The sequence below is a fragment of the Oncorhynchus mykiss genome, chromosome 21, assembly GCF_057628025.1.
Source record: "Oncorhynchus mykiss isolate SJ-2025 chromosome 21, ASM5762802v1, whole genome shotgun sequence".
Lineage (NCBI taxonomy): Eukaryota > Metazoa > Chordata > Actinopteri > Salmoniformes > Salmonidae > Oncorhynchus > Oncorhynchus mykiss.
Window position 1 is genome coordinate 13,410,394 of NC_143042.1, and position 18,578 is coordinate 13,428,971.

At 42.6% G+C, this 18,578-nt stretch overlaps 1 protein-coding gene across 50 annotated transcripts in view; it reads right to left on the reverse strand.

Moving 5' to 3' along the window:
- Positions 1-4,046: 4,046 nt before the first annotated feature.
- Positions 4,047-18,578, reverse strand: part of LOC110500010 (protein phosphatase 1 regulatory subunit 12A) — a 61,298-nt gene continuing 46,766 nt past the window's right edge. For 22 of the 50 annotated variants that reach the window (XM_090213859.1, XM_090213857.1, XM_090213856.1 and 19 more), the window contains 8 exons: positions 18,324-18,389; positions 13,952-13,968; positions 13,532-13,646; positions 13,310-13,414; positions 13,137-13,184; positions 8,583-8,633; positions 7,433-7,680; positions 4,047-5,778 (listed from right to left, as the gene is read on the reverse strand). In XM_090213859.1, coding sequence (XP_090069985.1) covers positions 7,540-7,680; positions 8,583-8,633; positions 13,137-13,184; positions 13,310-13,414; positions 13,532-13,646; positions 13,952-13,968; positions 18,324-18,389 — 543 coding nt within the window. In that variant the 3' untranslated portion in view covers positions 4,047-5,778; positions 7,433-7,539. Of the gene's footprint in view, positions 5,779-7,432; positions 7,681-8,582; positions 8,634-12,919; positions 12,951-13,136; positions 13,185-13,309; positions 13,415-13,531; positions 13,647-13,951; positions 16,620-18,323; positions 18,390-18,578 lie in introns of all 50 variants that reach the window. The other 28 variants (XM_090213866.1, XM_090213864.1, XM_090213862.1 and 25 more) reach the window with 5 other exon arrangements.

The following is an 18,578-nucleotide window of genomic DNA, read 5'->3' on the forward strand; positions in this document are numbered from 1 at the left end:
TACCAAATAGGGCTATCTTCCGTATACCAAGTTGTCACAACACAACTGATTGGCTCAAATGCTTTAAGGAAAGAAATTCCACAAATGCATTCCAGGTGACTACCTCATGAAGCTGTTGGAGAGAATGCAGTGTGCAAAGCTGTCAAGGTAAAGGGTGGATACTTTAAAAATTTCAAACATAAAATATACTTATTGATTTGTTTAACACTTTTTTGGTTACTACATGATTCCATGTTATTTCATAGTTTTGATGTATTCACTATTATTCTACAATGTAGTAAAAATAAAGAAACTCTTGAATGAGTAGGTGTCCAAACTTTTGACTGGTACTGTATATGTGTGTGTGTATATATACATATATAATGTTTGGTATACTCAGTGTATGTATGGTGTGTAATGTGCATAGACCGTATATGAATAGAAACTAAGTGTACAGCAGTAGTTATATAAGATGAGCCATGACTTGTCACCCACAGGCCATGTGTATCATTTGTCTCAGAGTAGGCGTGATGATTTACGACCCATTTAGATCATATTACATGGACACACGGGCCACTCCTTCTTCAACACTTGATACATAGGGTACCTGGGACAATCTCAATAGGACAGGGTATTCTTACCTGAACAATATCACACTACCTGGGTGAGCTGTTCAAATTTAGTCTGCTTAACAAATTCACTGCGGCCCTCACCAGTGACATCAGCATGCATCACAATCTTGCTATCATGTTGCTGGACAGTTCCAGTAGAAATAATGGTACTGGCAGTGCCTTTAAAAGGAATATAACTCTTGTACATGTGTATAGACTGAAGTGACCCAAGCACAAAACATCAGGTCGAAGAACAGCCCTTAATTATCACACAATAAACCCCGGGTTCTCATGCCTTATAAACTAAAATTGCCCATTGTGTACAATCACATGCCAGGCATATAGAGACATGCCTGTAACCCTAGCTGGGAGGTAAAGTTGTAATTCTATGGTGCTGTTCTCATGTTACCTGGATGTGTTCTCTGATCTCTACAGTTTTCTTCGGCAGACTTGATGCCGTTCCCGTCTTTCTGGTTTGACACAGCGGTCCGATCCTCTCCACAGTCCTGGCCTCCAGAACCACCACCTCTTTTTTAAAGATTTTGTACAGTGGTGGAAAAAAAATACAATTGTTATACTTGAGTAAAAGTAAAAGCTATGCATCAAATTCCTCACATTAAGCAAACACCATTTTTTTGTTGCTTTTTAAATTGACAAACAGGGGCACACTCCAACATTCACAAATACAGTGATTCTGCCAGATCAGAGGCAGTAGGGGTTACAAGAAGTTATATTGATAGGTTTGTGAATTGGACCATATCATTGTCATGGGTAACGTTGAGGAACATGGCATGGGCAAGAGGGCACTGGACGTCTGAGGCTGGGCTGAACGAACGAGCCCACAGGCTCTCCACCAAACGTGTGGACCAGCCTACCCTCCTCGTGACAGTCTCCTGCACTCATGGCCTCTGAGGAACAGAGACAGACAGAGACCAAGAGAGATTGTTATTGTAGCAACTAGATAAAACAGGCAAATGGTTATAGTCAATATGGTCATTAATAAGAAAACTCACTCGAGCTGAATGAATCTGTCAATTTATTCATAGTTCACTTCTAATATTACCACCAACAGTCCCTTTTAGCCAAGAGACAATCAATTGCAGATGTATTTAATTTCATGTGTATCAATATACCATGAACAAAGGCAATACCCAACTGTTGAAGAAAAACAGAAACAGTGAACACTTATTTTTCAATTTCTAACAGATTATGTAGCCTGGTCCCAGATCTGTATGTGCTCTGGTCCACTCCAATGCTCAACTCATTTCCTAATTGTCAAGGAGTTGGCTTGATTTCACAAATAGACTGGCAGTCAGGCTATAGATTATGTGCCATTTGTGCATTTCCCAGGCTCTCAACTCTGATGAGGGAGGTAATGGCCAGTCTAGTGACAAAGACGTTGTCCAGCTCCTCGCTGCCTGTGAACAGCTCAGCCACCATATACAGGTCTGGCTTCAGCTTGCGAGTTCTCTCCAGCATGTACTACATACAGCACAGCCACACCACACACACACACACCAGGGCACACAATGCAACATAGGCAATTTTGGGCAGGGAGAAAGAGTGAGGTTGGAGATAGAGAAGAGGGCGAGAGATGGGAAGGGTAAAGTGAAGGGGTAGAGGCTTTGGCAGATGAGCTCTCCCCTCAGCAGCACAGCTTCAGGCTGTCTCCCCAGCAGATCAGCTCTCCCCTCAGCAGCACAACTTCAGGCTGTCTCCCCAGCAGATCAGCTCTCCCCTCAGGTACAAGGTAGAGCCAGACAGGGATGAAGAGTTAGAAATATCAATGATATCTAAAACGAAAGAGTCACATTTCTCAGGGAAAGGTCAATCTTTACCACCCCCTTTTGGTATAGACTGGATATGACAATTACAGGCCAAAACTAGACCAGTTACAACAGCACTATCAGCTGACCTGTAACCTAATACTACTGAACTATCAGCTGACCTGGCTCTGCAAAGTTCATCAGGGGGTCATCTGACATCACCCAGCCGTTGTAGGCCAGGAAGTGTCTGTCTGGCTCATCAACTGCATTTCCTGGTCAAATGCCAAGTTGTCCTCTGGTGAAATATCTCCACACCACTGGATGTTTCCCGGTGATAGGTCCCAATTTAGGCTGGTGGTCCGCAAGGTGTTTATAAACTAAATTTCCCACGATGCAGTTCTAGAGCTCAACATTAAGCTCCTGAACCATTTACAACACTCCAGGGCAGATGAGGGCGCATTACTGTAACAAGCACAGGAGTGACAATCATTTGTAGTTCCAACACTAGTGACAAGGTAACACCCAGCTCAAGATCATTGGGATCATTTTATTCAAGGTATTCCCGCTCCTCTAAAATGGGTCTAAAGCACCCTTCTCGGACATAAAGATTGAAATTGTCTTATAGAAGGTAGCATTCAATATAAGAATGGTGATTCAACATAGCAATCACTCTGTATGAGCGGGTCTATTGCAATAATGGAGTATCCTAAAACAGACATGATTGTGGCCAGATGGTTTGTTTACATTTCTACTGTTGAGGCTAGAGGGAGTAGACTTAGGCTTACAGCTCCATCTAGCAGTCGCGGCGGGGACAACAGTTAACAACTATAGCATTAGCTTAACCCTAACCCTTTTCCTAACCTGCTATGTTAATTCACCTAAACTGCTGTGGTGACAAATCACACCTCTAACCTCACAATCATGTGATTCGCAAACATTCAATGAAATACTTCACTCAGTATAGTCACTCTCATCAAGTCCAACTTTCAATCGTTGACATTCCAAGATTATATTCGCAATAGGCTTGGGGACGAGGTTAGATGGTTCCTCACCCTGAAAGTAATCTATGGGCCAGGAGAAACTATTCCATGGTTGACATGGGTCTAAATCACATCCCTATTATTGCAGGTGAAACAAACTGACCTGAGGTGGTGGTGGATGTAGGCCTAGAGGAGCATGGTTGTTGGGCTCTCCACGGCTGAGCTGGGTGTTTCCATTCAATGTGGGTTAAAACAAACTGACCTGAGGTGGTGGTGGATGTAGGCCTAGATGAGCATGGTTGTTGGGCTCTCCCCGGCTGAGCTGGGTGTTTCCATTCAATGTGGGTTAAAACAAACTTAAACATTATTGGGAAACATTGAATAAGTAGGCCTTGTTATTTCTAAAAACATGCACACTCGTTTGTCCTAAATAAAATACAGGTAGTTGACAGACAACACGGACATCTTTGAAGGTCCTCCACAGCTTTAGCCAGTTGTTGGAATTGGGGACGTCCATAACACAGCAGAGACGACCCAAGAAACCATTCTCGTAACATGTTTCTGCTGTGCAATGGAGGTATCACTGCAGAAAGAGGCCGAGACAGAAACCATTCACAGAGAAGTGACAGGTTAGCATCCCCGAAGGCCTATAGTCACCTTCAAGTGTACAATTTAATGAATGACAAGAATAAAATAGCCAACACAAGGGCTTTACAATGTACAAGTTTATTTTTAATGAACTCTTCAGTGGTTGGTAGTCACAGCACAGCTCGCATGTATGAAGCCACATGCCTATTTTACAAGATGGGAAATTTAAAACGGAAAAACAGCAATGTAAACCAAAAGAGGAGATGGCCAACAGTCCAACTACAGCAACGTTTTCTTTGCTACAGTATCCTTAAAAAGGCCACTGAAATGCATAAAATGTGTTTGATGCATGGACTTTATTTGATGGTGGCTGACATCAAATACTCCTCACATGGCATTGACAGTGCATGTAGACATTGTAAAAAGGACTGGGTTAGCAATACCTAAGATCTTTTAGTGACAACACCTTGGCTAATACTACAGCTTAAAAAACAACTGAAAAGAAAATGAACAGCACTCATCCAAAGATACTGAATACAATGTGTGAAATGTAGTGAAGCAATTATATTATTCGTATCTCACAATTACCGTGAACACTTAAAACTGGAAAGACAAAGCACTGAACACTGCCAGCCATTCCCTTTAAGAGAGAGGCCCGATTGTAATCCAATGTCTTTAGACTATAAATGAAGAAAATAGTTAAAAACACACTTTTTTTGTCCTCTGGAGTTTGTATATTTTTAATAGTAACAGACGGGAACCATAAATGCATGCCATGTGCTGGTCTCAAACGATATATACAGGTATATACAGCATCACTCAGTACCTGCTAAAACGAAGTGAGAAATACAGAGTATAAACCAACGACTACACTACAACCTTAAAGAAAAGAGGGGAGAGGGTCAGTGAAAGGGGTGAGCGATGGAAAGATGGAGGAGGAGTGAAAATCCTACTAGTGATGGAATCATCATTAAAGCATTTTTATTAGAAATAAATGAATATTGCACATACAGTGAAAGCTTAAATTCCACCAAGTCCACCTGTTCTGTAAAGCGATAATTCCATTTACCTCTGAGGGAGACACACAAAGGTACAGAAATGGAAAGGGGGTGAGTGGCGTGGATAGAGGTGTGTGTGCGTGTGCTTGTGTGGTGTGTCGGGGTGGGGTTGCGTGTACTAAGACGGGGTACGACTGGGAAGTTTTCTGCTGTGAGGCAGAGCCTCCAAAAACAGGGAGGACTTCTTCTGGGGGGGGAGAGGGGGTCAGAAAGAATAGGACAACTACACATCGCACAACTCTTGTATGTAGGTCGAGGAACAAACAGGAAATGAAAACAAAAAGATCAAATAAAGGTTTGTGGCACGAATAAAATCAGGTGTGAAATAACTGTTCTTCTGTGACAGCCGAGAGATCGATACAAGTGTTTTATGTACAACTAAGGCTTATTGGTTAAATAGTTGAGGCTTCCCCGCCCGCAAACGCTTTTACATGCCGTTCACAACCCCTATCCTCTGCTAATGTAAACTCAGTGGTTCTATCTGGAGAGCAGCCACCGGTTGAAGTGGAGAATAACCTAATGGAGAGAGGGAGGACATGGAGGACGCTGTGGTGGTGGGAGAGGAGCGAGGCATAGAAGAGCTGAGAAGGAGTCTTGTTACAATTGCGGATGTCTCTTGCAATTAATACCTAGAAGTTGCAATTCCATTAGTCACTGCCATGGAGGAGTGGGCGGGCGCAGGAGGGCGGGGGGGGGGGGGGGGGTCTTTCTACTTGGAAAGCTTGCTAATGACTCGAATAAGAGCTCCGTTCTCGTCCTTTAGTCTCTGGTTGTCTGATTTCAAGTCTGGTAGCGTCTGGAAGAGAACAAAAAGAGAGAGGGGGAAACGGGCTTAGAGACATGTCACCATAGAAACACGTTGAGGTTCACCAGTCAGCCCAGTTCCAGAAACTGTTAATTGCAGTGTGTGTCATCAGCATCTTTGACAAGCCAGTCTCAACCACTTTTTTTCCCCTCGTCTTTATATTCTTTGCTGAGAATGGAGCAAGCACACCCCAGTCCAAAGTTTCTGCTAAATAGCCATGCAGAACAGGAGAGACGGCTCCAATGGCAGCCAGGAATACAACACTCGTCAAATACACAGCATACATCCTGGCAGCACAAACAGTGCACCTTTGTTTGAAGCATACAGGACTAAAGAAAATGCATGAGCGACAACTCAAACTGTTGCAGCATCAAATAATGCCTCTGCAATCGTTCAGTTTTTCTATTTGTCTTTGTGAGGTAGACTTATCAAGTGTAAAGCTAACGCCACCTCGCAGTCAGTACCCACCCAATACCCATTTCTGCCCTGAACCAAATTTCCAAACTAACTGCTATATGAAAAATGGCATTACTATAGCTCTGCCTTAATACAATGCCAGTAGTTATGTTATTCACCAACATAACTACACCACTGCCTGTCATCTTGGTCACAGTTTGTGAGTTTAGTCTGAAATAGAAACTTTAACTAGTCATCAGTGTGATGCCAAAGTGTTGTGGATTAAGTGGGTAATATTACGAGAGAACTACAAAATACTACCCAGTTTGTTTGACAAATGAAAATATAACTAATCACAATGAGTCACAGATTTTCATTCCCAAATATAATTCCCTCAATATCAATTAAATCCATACTGGGCTAAGCAGATTCATGAAGCCATGCAGTCCAGCATTGCCTGGGGCAGTGCAACCATGGCAGATTGCCCAGGGTCTCTTGAAACACTTCAGCATTCACATAGGAAACAACTGAACATCCAGGGAGATCAAGAGCAAAACGTAAAACTGTTCACCGCAAAACTATAAAGGCATTATATTACAGATGACAATCAACCAACCAACCGGAGCTTCTTATGGCATATTAATGGAAATTGAAATCATGAGCAAGAGCCAAATTAATATGTCTAGGTCACTGGGAAATTAAATAAGACCAAGTGGAAACCTGCAGTATTGGGGGTGACCCAGTCTCAAAGCTGGGTTGATGTCATCTATAATGACTCATTTGAAAATGGGGGTGGGACTGGAGAAAGACACTGAGGGGAAAGGAAATGTGTCCGTCCTCCATAAAAAAATATGTCCGCCATTTGACGCTAAAAGGAAGCCACGTCATGCAAAGCCAGAAACCAGCCGAACGAAACAACGGCACTCCCTGATAAAGACTTCAAGACTGCACACTGGGGGGAAAGAACAAAATGGGGCACTCTCCTTTACAGTATATCAAATGATCTAGTAAAATCAATTGAATAAAGACCTAATCATGTAGTCCAATATTTATACTTCAGGTGCTGCACTAACAATAAAGTAGTATATTTGCTTATATGAAAATTAACACCTGAATATGGTTACCTGACTGAAAATAACATTTAACTATACTGTGAACTATAGGTACTGCAAATGGAAAGTGCCCAGTCAAAACACACTCCCCAATATAAAAACCAGAGAGGACAGGGGAGGTAGGGGGAGGAGATAACCTTGTAGTTGGGCGGCTTGGGGACCTGCCTGTCTATGGGTGAGGTCGGAGCACGAATGGAGCATGAGAAGGGAGGGTGAAGGGGTGAGGAGGAGCGGTTGGGCAGGGCTACAGGTCCACGGAGGGGGGCAGCTGGCTGCAGGCTGACTGGGAGAGCTTGACCACCACGCGGGCCAGGGCCCTGTTCTCTGCCTGCAGCCGCTCCTTGACCTGACGCAGGGCCTGAACCTGCTTTACCTCTGGGAGGTTCTGCAGGAAAACCACAACACAGGGAGAGAGAGAGGGAGAGCGAGAGAGAAGGGAGAGCGAGAGAGCAAGAGAGTCAAACCAGCAGAGGGCAGAGCAAAGGGGGAGATGGGAGAGTGTACCAGAAGGGAGAGAAAGAATGGAAGACAAGAGGGGGCAATACAAATTATAGAAAGGATAAGAAGGGGCAAAGAAGACAAAAACAGACAAAGGAGATTGTTAGGAAAATGGGACAGAGTTTGGAACTGGAGGAATGACAAGTGCTTTCCAAGCAGGCTGGCATGTAGTAGAGACGCCAATCTACAGTAGCAGAGTAGAATAGAGAGAGAGAGAGGAAGACCGATACGGTCGCTGGGCTGCCTATGACCTAGAAATAGTCACTACATTATGGCAGTGCTGGGAAGAAGGAACACACTTGTTTATTTTGTTGCCCTGTTTCTGAGAACATCCAATCTCCTTAGTTAGAAGGGTTTACGAGTTACGTCAAAATAGAGCATCCCAAAATGTGGCAATACTGATCACGCACGCGCGCACACACAGAATACACACCACAGATAGGATACACTGGGGGCTCAAATCAAACACTGGGGAGTGTACAGTGACAACAGCACTATGCTGATTGTCAGTTAGGATTGTTACGTTATACATCTACAATGCTATAATTCACAGCACCAGAGAGTTTATCAAACGGGACATTGAATTGCCTCCGGCCCTCCTCACATTGGTCCACACTAGTGGTCCAGCTAAAGTATACAGTATGTTTAACATTGGAATATTGACTGCTGCTACTGATCTTAAAGGGGCAATATGCAATTATGTCACTCAAAACCTTCTGGTGCCCTACACAAAAATAGGGCCTTACACCCAACAACATACATCGAGGGCCCAGTCACATAAGACAGTACCTTGAGTTCCTCCTCCATCTCAGAGATCTTCCTTTCTAGAGCTCTTCTTTCCTGCAGGGAGGGGGACAAAAAGATGTTAACCCCTGGTTTAAAGAAGAGGGAGACGAGCATAGAAAACACCACACAAGACAACCACCGCATACAGGCTCCCACAAACTGCTTCCGTTATGTTACCTCACACCTCGGCTCCGCAGCTCGGCTGTTACAGCCTCGAGTGACTCTGGCTCTGATAGCAGTGCTCATTTCATCAACAATATTTTTCCTGACTAAAACTATGACGATAACGAGACGAGATTCCATGGAGGGGATAACTATCACCAATTACTTTAATTTTAGTCAATGAAAATGTGACACTAATGGACATTTAATTTGGCATGACATGCGGACCACGGCGCTAAAGCCGCAACATTCGACAGTCAAGTGTCACCTGGCTTCGCATCAGTTCAAAAGATTGACGAGTGACTGAAGTGACTGCCTGGAGCTGTGTGGGAGCTGGGCAGATCAACTCAAATCAGCTGCAGACCACGGAACATGAAGGATGCCAATTCTGCCAATGAGAGGACTGCATGAAATATTCTGATGAATACATGTCAATTCTACAAACATGTCCAATCCTAAACATCTTTCAGTTGCACGGTCTGATTGAGCTGATCCACCCAGCTCTCCTCCCACAGCTACCCAGGCCACTTCAATCGCAAGTCAATCTTTTGAACCGATGCGAAGCCAGGTGCCAGGACACTTTACTGTTCTAGTTGAGCTTAGTTACAAGTCATGTTTACTCACTTTCATGTTGGCTATTTTTGCTTTGATCACATCAGAACCTCCATTTTCCCCTTTGCGTTATTATTCATCTGTGTTGCCGCTCACGCGCAGCGATGCGCGAATGCAAGTGGTTCCATTTTTCCTATGGGACAAACGAATGCTATTTGTTGAGTATTAGGAGTATGGTAATACTTCTGACATTTATGGAAAGCTTAGATTCTCCCCTTTTCAAGAAACCACTTACTTACCCCCCTTTACGGTTATGATGGGGAGAAAAATCAGTCGTAAATTTAACCTGTAGCAAAGGCTTTTTAGCCTATATGGTTAATTGTGCCTGGCATTAGTTACAATCTGCCACAATTAATGCCAGAGGTAGCCGCCATATTCATTATTTAATAGAAGAAAATGCACCGACTTGTGTGGCTAAAATGTGACTAAGCCTAAAAAGGTATTTTATGACTAAAACAAAGACGAAATCTAAATTGACACTGTCTGATAGTAAAACCTAGCTGCAGTTATATCCAATAAAGTGACTGTGGAGATGAGGTGTGAACGTCAGATAACAGACGCAGGTTGAGGAGCTTCATGAAGAGAGAGACAGAGGCGAGAGGAAAGTGGGTGAGGTGCACTCGCATGATTGTGAAGCATCAGAAAGACCTAACATCTAATCTAAAAAGACCTAACATGTCTAGTGCTGCATGTCCCATCTTCTCCTGATGTGGTTATCTAAACATGACACGTTCATGAAATAACTCATGGGTAATGTCAGCCATACTGGCGGGGCAAATACAGCTAAAATAAAAGAAGCAGTTGGCTTCGCTTACAAAGGCAGACCCAAGCTGTGAAGGTTGAGGTATGCGGACTTTAGGGAACGCCAGGGGAAGGAGATCAAGGGAAGGTCATCTAAAATCCAGTGACAACATGGACTTTAATAAGCAAACTAAAGCAATAGATTAGGGTATGAGTAAATCATTCATGGAAGATGTTTGGAGATCAGGATAAACTTTTTTTCTTGGCCACCATGCGAACTACATGTGCCTGTTGTCGTTAAGGTGATGTTTCTATTGGGTCAATTTCACACCATATGTATTGAATTCAAAATAAAATCAATCATGAACATGAAAAATAGTTGAGAATGTAAACATGTTTGAGGACGGGTGAAATAATGGATTTTGAAATAAAAACAAACAAAATAAAATAAATAAATAACTGTAAACAAAAATAATACATTAAAAGCAAAACCCCAAAACTTGTAAGCAAATCATTTTAAAGCGAGAGCAAAACTTAAAGTATTTTTAAAAATATTTTCAAACGAATACAAAAATAGTTTTTGGTTAAACTTTCCCAGCAACCAATCGTATTGAATAGATTTTGCCTACGGTCTTGCCTGCATGTCCTACCCTTTGGTTACACTACTCGTATCTTTGCTTTCGATGTCTGTTTCTTTGCTTTCACTGCCAGTCTTTTCGAATGCAAGTTGCATTTATCTAAGTAGTTAGATAAAATATATTTAGCTCTCGCTTTAAAATTATTTTCTTACAAGTTTCAGGGTTTTGCTTTTGATGTATTATTTGTGTTTACAATTCTACAGCCATGGCCAAAAGTTGAGAATGACACAAATATTAATTTTCACAAAGTCTGCTGCCTCAGTTTGTATGATGGAAATGTGCATATACTCCAGAATGTTATGAAGAGTGATCAGATGAATTGCAATTAATTGCAAAGTCCCTCTTTGCCATGCAAATGAACTGAATCCCCAAAACATTTCCACTGCATTTCAGCCCTGCCACAAAAGGACCAGCTGACATCATGTAAGTGATTCTCGTTAACACAGGTGTGAGTGTTGACGAGGACAAGGCTGGAGATAACTCTGTCAGGTCTAATAACAGACTGGAAGATTCAAAAGGAGGGTGGTGCTAGGGAATCATTGGTTCTTCCTCTGTCAATCATGGTTACCTTTTTGCTTTGCACAAAAAGGGCTTCACAGGCAAGGATATTGCTGCCAGCAAGATTGCACCTAAACTATTTATCGGATAATCAAGAACTTCAAGGAGAGCGGTTCAATTGTTGTGAAGGCTTCAGGGCGCCCAAGAAAGTCCAGCAAGCACCAGGACCATATCCTAAAGTTGATTCACCTGCAGGATCGGGGCACCACCAGTACAGAGCTTGCTCAGGAATGGCAGCAGGCAGGTGTGAGCGCGTCTGCACGCAGTGAGGCGAAGACTTTTGGAGGATGTCCTGTGTCAAGAAGGGCAGCAAAGAAGCCATGAAAAACATCAGGGACAGACTGATATTCTGCAAAAGGTACAGGGATTGGACTGCTGAGGACTGGGGTAAAGTCATTTTCTCTGATGAATCCCCTTTACGATTGTTTGGGGCATCTGGAAAAAAGCTTGTCCGGAGAAGACAAGGTGAGTGCTACCATCAGTCCTGTGTCATGCCAACCAACAGTAAAGCATCCTGAGACCATTCATGTGTGGGGTTGCTTCTCAGCCAAGGGAGTGGGCTCACTCACAATTTTGCCTAAGAACACAGCCATGAATAAAGAATGGTACCAACACATCCTCCGAGAGCAACTTCTCCCAACCATCCAGGAACAGTTTGGTGACGAACAATGACTTTTCAAGCATGACGGAGCACCTTGCCATAAGGCAAAAGTAAGTGGCTCAGGGAACAAAACATCGATATTTTGGGTCCATGGCCAGGAAACTCCCCAGACCTTAATCCCATTGAGAACTTGGTCAACCCTCAAGAGGTGGGTGGGACAAACAAAAACGCACACATTCTGAAAAACTCCAAGCATTGATTATGCAAGAATGGGCCGCCATCAGTCAGGATGTGGCCCAGAAGTTAATTGACAACATGCCAGGGCGGATTGCAGAGGTCTTGAAAAAGAAGGGTCAACACTGCAAATATTGACTCTTTGCATCAACTTCATGTAATTGTCAATAAAAGCCTTTGACACTTATGAAATGCTTGTAATTATACTTCAGTATTCCATAGTAACTGACAAATATCTGAAGACACTGAAGCAGCAAACTGAGTAAATTAATATTTGTGTCATTCTCAAAACTTTGACACGACTGTATATATTTTGCCTTCAATTGTTTGGTTTTTGATTTCAAAATCCATTATTTCACCCGTCCTCCAAAATATGTTTACATTCTCAACTTTATTTTTCATGTTCATGTTTTATTTTTATTTGAATTCAATACATATGGCGTGAAATTGACCCCATACATTTGTGTCAGTCGTTAAGGTGATGTGAGTGAACACTTTCCAAAAAGAATGGCAAAAAGCACATGCGTAAGATAACACATTTACATTGAAACAATCCATCATGTGTACTCGCTATCACACACACACACACACACACACACACTCGTCAAAAAGAACAACCATGGAGAAAAAGTGACCACACACTGGCTAAAAATGTACAAAAACACGTGTGAGAAGGTAGGCAGCTTGTGCTTGGGTGGGGTTGCACGCCCCCCAGCCAAATATACGGGCATGGTGAGCCAGCCAGCAGGAGAGGCAGTAGACTGGAGAAAGTAGTCAGGTTTATAAGACCATACCACCCAGCTGAAATTGAGGCCTGCTTGTAACCTTCAGACATAAACCAGTTGGCATTGATTACCACGCTGTTAACCACTACCAATACCAATTCAGTTCAAACCAATAATAATAATAATTTTATTTGTAAGTGCCTTTCATTCATACAACTTATTTTTGTAAGTTAATCATTTTACCAAACAAATGAATGAAGTTAAAAACATTAACACAACACATTACCCTTTTCTCCATCTCAAGCTGCGACCGGTCTGCAAAGCGCTCCTGCCTCTGTAATAGAAGCAACGTTGATAACCCACAATTAGCGTGGAAGTCCTATTTATTCACAATGAGTGATCCTAATGCTACATGCTAATTTCCCAACTGTACAGTGCAGCCTGGCCCCAGTGCCTCACCTGTGTGGCCTTCTCCAGCTGTAGCTTCAAGTCATTCAGCTGCAGGTCTGTGTCACGTAACTGGGACTTCAGCTTCTCATTCTCAGCTAGGATCTGCTCATAAAGCTGAGAGAGGGAAAAAAGTAACTTCACAGGGAAAATGTGACTATTTCTATGGTGTTGTCATTGAGTCTGGTGTGATTTTAACTAAGGTAGAAGGTGAGTGTCTGGGAGCGCCAGTACCTTCTTGTAGTCAGTGCTATCGTCTCGGTCCAGCCTGCTTGAGAATGACCTGCGACCCTCGCCACGGCTACCCAGGTGGTCATAGCGGTCAGAAGAGGAAGTGCTGCTCTCATTCCTGAACAGAGTAAAAACATGGACACTTAGCTCTACAGCATCTTATTAACCATGTCTAATATTTACATAGCCATACACCAGATTGTCAACGGTTTATTTGGTCCAAAGTGGCACAAGCCCACCAAGTGAAGGGTAAATAGACAGGAAATATGCATTTCCAAATGGCACCCTATTCTCTACATAGGGCTCTGGTCAAAATTAGTACACTACAGGTGCCCTATGGACCCTGGTCAAAAGTTGTGCACTATATAGGGAATAGTGTGCCATTTGGATAGACCTGAAGAATATACTGAATTTGGCACGTACCTGGACAGTCGGTCGCTCTGTGAAAAGAAAAACAGCAGTGATTTAATGTCTTTACCCGATGTTAATACAAGCAAATTCACATGACCGATTCAAAGCAGTTTTCCTGTTGTCTAGACGAGCGCAGTATGTGGAATGTAGATGATCAATTAAGAGTGCATTTGAGGGTTTTGTTGTTCTGCTGGGGAATGTTTGGAGCATCACAATGAAAACAGGATCTTTAAGGTGCATTCTATTCTCCGAGCACATCTTTTTGTAAATACTAAATTAGATAGTGCTAGGTTATTCATTTCCTTGGCTTCAAAAAGGTCTGCCTCAGTGATTTGCAAAGAGTTCACAAAGCTAGATGTTGGATGAATTAGTGTCCAGCCCCTCTCCCTTCTCATAGCACCTGACCCCTCTGCACTGCAACAGCCCCCCCCCCCCCCCCCCCACACACACACACACATTCCTGAATGGCTGCCAAGCCTGCCAGTGCCTTAAGGGCCTGCCCCTGATCCCAGCCTCTCCTAGCTCCCGCAGTGTTTCTCAGAGCAGGCGGGATGTGGGTCAGAGGGCCAAGCCTACAACAGTGTTCAAATTGCTGTTGGTTTCCTGAAGCTGAAGGAGCCCGATCTCCAGGAAAAGCCCTTGTGTGTCAGGATATCTTTAAGACCTTAGTACAGAGATTAAAATGGTGAGGGGGAAGAAAACTGACATGTACAACTGGTTGAAAAATATACTGCTTAACAAAAACACCAAAGCATGTTTTAACCTACTTCCCTCAGGTTGTGATATATTTTGAAGATCTTGACCAATTCAAATCTCCCTCAAATCAAGGAAAAAAGTGCTTCACGTCACACTGCAAGTAATTGATAAATGCAGGGACATTCTTCAATAACTCCAGTTTTCCTTGACTTTCACCACCACAAGGCCAGCTATGTTTACCACCTAAAATCAAGTGGGCAGAACTGGAGGAGTGAAACTAGTTACATATCACAATATTCTATTGATACTTTGACTGCAAGTATCGATTTGTACTGAATGCACGTCTAATTTACACATCTCCATCACCTTATTTTTTCCCAATTGTAAAGATCTTTATTTACTTTTTAATTGCAGCGTTTTAAAAATCCTATATCGTTGCTTTAAATCAATGTACGGGCGAGCACGCTCGCTCTCCAATTCCATTCAAACTAGACAATTCCGTTCAAGATTGAAGAGAGATTATGCATAATAAGCTTCTAATTTATTGCCTCCGTCTCTTGCGCAATATGCACACACCCGTGCTCCGCTCGCTGGCCTCTAAAAAGACACCTTAGCTCTTGGAGTCCCATGCAGGAAAAGCTAGACTAGAATACCTTGCTGGACATTTTTCTGCATTACTTACACCAATAGACTATTTGAAGAGAGCAAACAAGAGTTGTGTGTTCGAATGTTAAACGCAACAGCCAATAGAACTCAGGTAGTTTGAAAGAGCGATTGCGCGACGGAGTGAACACCTACATCTCATTCTAGTCTTACATTATTCAAGTATGTCATTAGAATGATGGACAACACAACTTATTTAATTTAACTGTTGAAAGCGAGGAAGGAATGGAGCAACACTAGAGAGAGAAAGGTCAGCTAATAACAGGAAATATCTTAAAATGTAAATCAAATTTGCTAGCCTTTACTTGTAACTTTGCAGGCTGCATGTGCTGCACCTGCTTTATCATGGTTAGACCAAGGGGTGTAATTCCAGTCCACACAATGCAGTTCACACACAAAAGACTACTGCCACTTGTTTCATTTACTTATCCATAGATGTAGCTATGCGCTTTTGTGTTTTTCTGCCGTGCATAATGTGCAGTAGCTTATATATCATATAGCCTATGTATTGGATAACGTCCCAATCATTTGGCATTCGACGCATTGTCATTAATGTAGGGCACATATGTATTCAATCAGGCTCAGGTTGCATCAGGCTTGAATTTTCCAACAAAGCTCTAATCAAATCCAGACATAGGCCTATTTATATGCTTTATAAATGCTTTTGAATAACACCTCCGGTTTTGATGGGAAGTGCCGGGTTACACGGGAGAAAAGTGATTTATTCTCAGGATGGAACATTTGTAAAATACCAGGAAACTATTCAACCAGGTAACAATTGCCAGGTAACATTAGTTGACCGTACCTACAACAAAACTCCTGTATTGTTCAGCCTATAGCTTGTTCTCCATCTTCTTAAATAGTGAGCGAACGTGTTGTTTTCAGCCCTTTTATTTCCATGACTGATCAAAAATCACTTTCACATGCGCTCTCGTCTCTCTGTAGCAGACATGTAGTGATCAATAGTTTGAAACATCAAATCGCAATACACATCGTGTATTGGCCCCTAAGTATCCTAACATTGTATCGTGAGGTCCCTGGCAATTCCAAGCCCAGGGAGAAACCCAAATCAACTCTGGCAGGAGGGAGCAGCTCTTCCTGAATGCTTTCCTATTCATGCAGAGATAATAGACCATTTCCTATTTGGTGTTCCGTTAAGGCCCCGCCCCAACGTGCAGCCTTCAACAACAAAGAGATATGCTGGCTTTCTGGCTGGTTGCTCCGTCCACCAGCCCTCCTCCTCCCACTGTGTGCGTCTGATCTGCAGCCAAGCGCCAGGCCACATCACTGTCCGCTCCGCAGCACTGCATAGGACACACCCCTTCCAAAACAGGAAGACTTAGCCAGGGAGACTCCATCTTATTCAACCTTTATTTGACAGGGAAGTCATAAGACTAGGGTCTCTTACAGAGGAGCTCTGCATAAATACAAACGGATACAATGTACAACATAACAAAAAGAGATATTAAAACAGAGCTATATCAAGAGATGTCACTGATCATTGACCAAGGAGGACAAGGAGATCTCATTTCAGAGAGCTCTGGAAGTTGTTCCACATGAAGGTCGCAAAAAAATAAATAAAAGACTAAAAGCAGCTTTACCCAACTGTGGAGACCGAAGGGGACTCCAGTAGTATCCAAACCTGAGACTGGGTTTGGTCATTTGTAAGTTTAAATTGAATTAATGATACAATAGATATAGGAAGTTTCTTCATGAGTCCTTTTTGTAGATAAACAAAATGCTGCTCTCTTTTTTACATACAAAGAGGCCTGACCCATTTTTTGTTAGTCATACCGACCTTCCATCTCCCTCCTAAAAGGTACAACAGGAACTCCGTTGGGGGTTCTTTAGCTATGATTACAGGGTGGATGTCGTGTCCACTAAAAATAAGTAATCGTGGATTGCAGAATGCTGGACATTTTTCAATGCATGTGAAAAAAATAAACTTAAAGTAATTGTCAATATCTAGTCCAAAAAAGTAACTAGCCCAGAACGTTTTAATTCCTTCCATTTTCTCCTCCATTCGCAGAATAGTTTTCATAATAGTGAAAACTGCCTGTACGTTCAACCTTTGACATGAACAAGACAATTTCCTTTGTGTGGTGGCTTGTTTTGGAACTTACTGAACTATGGTGGAGAGTGCGTTTGAGGTCACCTTAGCGACAGGACAATCACAGGAAAGGAGGAACCATGATATCCAAAGTAAGCAGAAGAGGGAGTCTTTACAGTACCAAAGCTGGCCAAAATAGGCCAAATAAAGGAAAAGCAGAGGCACTTGCTTGGCCGTGACTATAGACAAAAGAGTGAAAGAGCAAAAAAAAAGTTGATTGGGGTGGTTGAACTTCATCAAAAAAATGGCCACTCACTAAAAGTGTTTAATCAAAACAGTCTATCCTTAAGTTTGGGTCTCAGGCTGGAGGTTGGACCACAGACAGTTGCGGTAAAGAGGTCAATGGAACTCAAAACAATGTAAATGCCATGGAAACGAGTGGAATATCTGTTTTTGCCCCCCAGCAAAAACAGCCTATAGGCTATTACGGATATTTCACAATATGTTGAGGTATAAATCTGAGCATAACACTTGTATGGATGTAAACCCAAATACATGTCATAGTCACCAATCAATGGGGTTCGTGATATACACCCACTGACACTAATGAGGACATGCCTTTCAGTTAAAAACGACTGCCTTCCATAACAATCTCTGTATGCTAGCTATGATACCATCTCATACAAACTTGAGTTAGCATTTAGCAGTCACTTCTTCAAAACGTGAAAAGGGGACAACTTTAAAACGTTATGCAGTGAAAACAGCCCAAAATATCCAAATCAGACTTTAGTAACCACCTTGAGCCCGTTTCAAATTAATAATACAAAAATGACGGATTTGACAAATATCCACTTCGTTCGATCAGATTTGTTGAATTTGCGCAAATGAGGGCGTCACAGCATCCTGCGTTCCAATGACCTCTTTACTGCATCTATTGTGTGTTTATTTCTGCATGGTTGTGTGGATTAAGGTTACCTGAGGTTCACCCTTGATGCTGCCTTCCTCGGAGTCCGCCGACTGGTCTGGGTCATTGTCATCACTCTGGAATGCAAGGAGGGACAGGAGGTCAGGAACAGGCCCGGGACAGTTATTCTCAGAATAAACCCAAAGTCTGGCTGAAAAACCCCAATCAGCTACATTCAGATGCGTTTCATGGAGGTGCACTTCAGTGTAGTACATCGAGAGTAGTTGTACTGCTAAAATCTATAAAATTGCTTTTTTTTTTTTTTT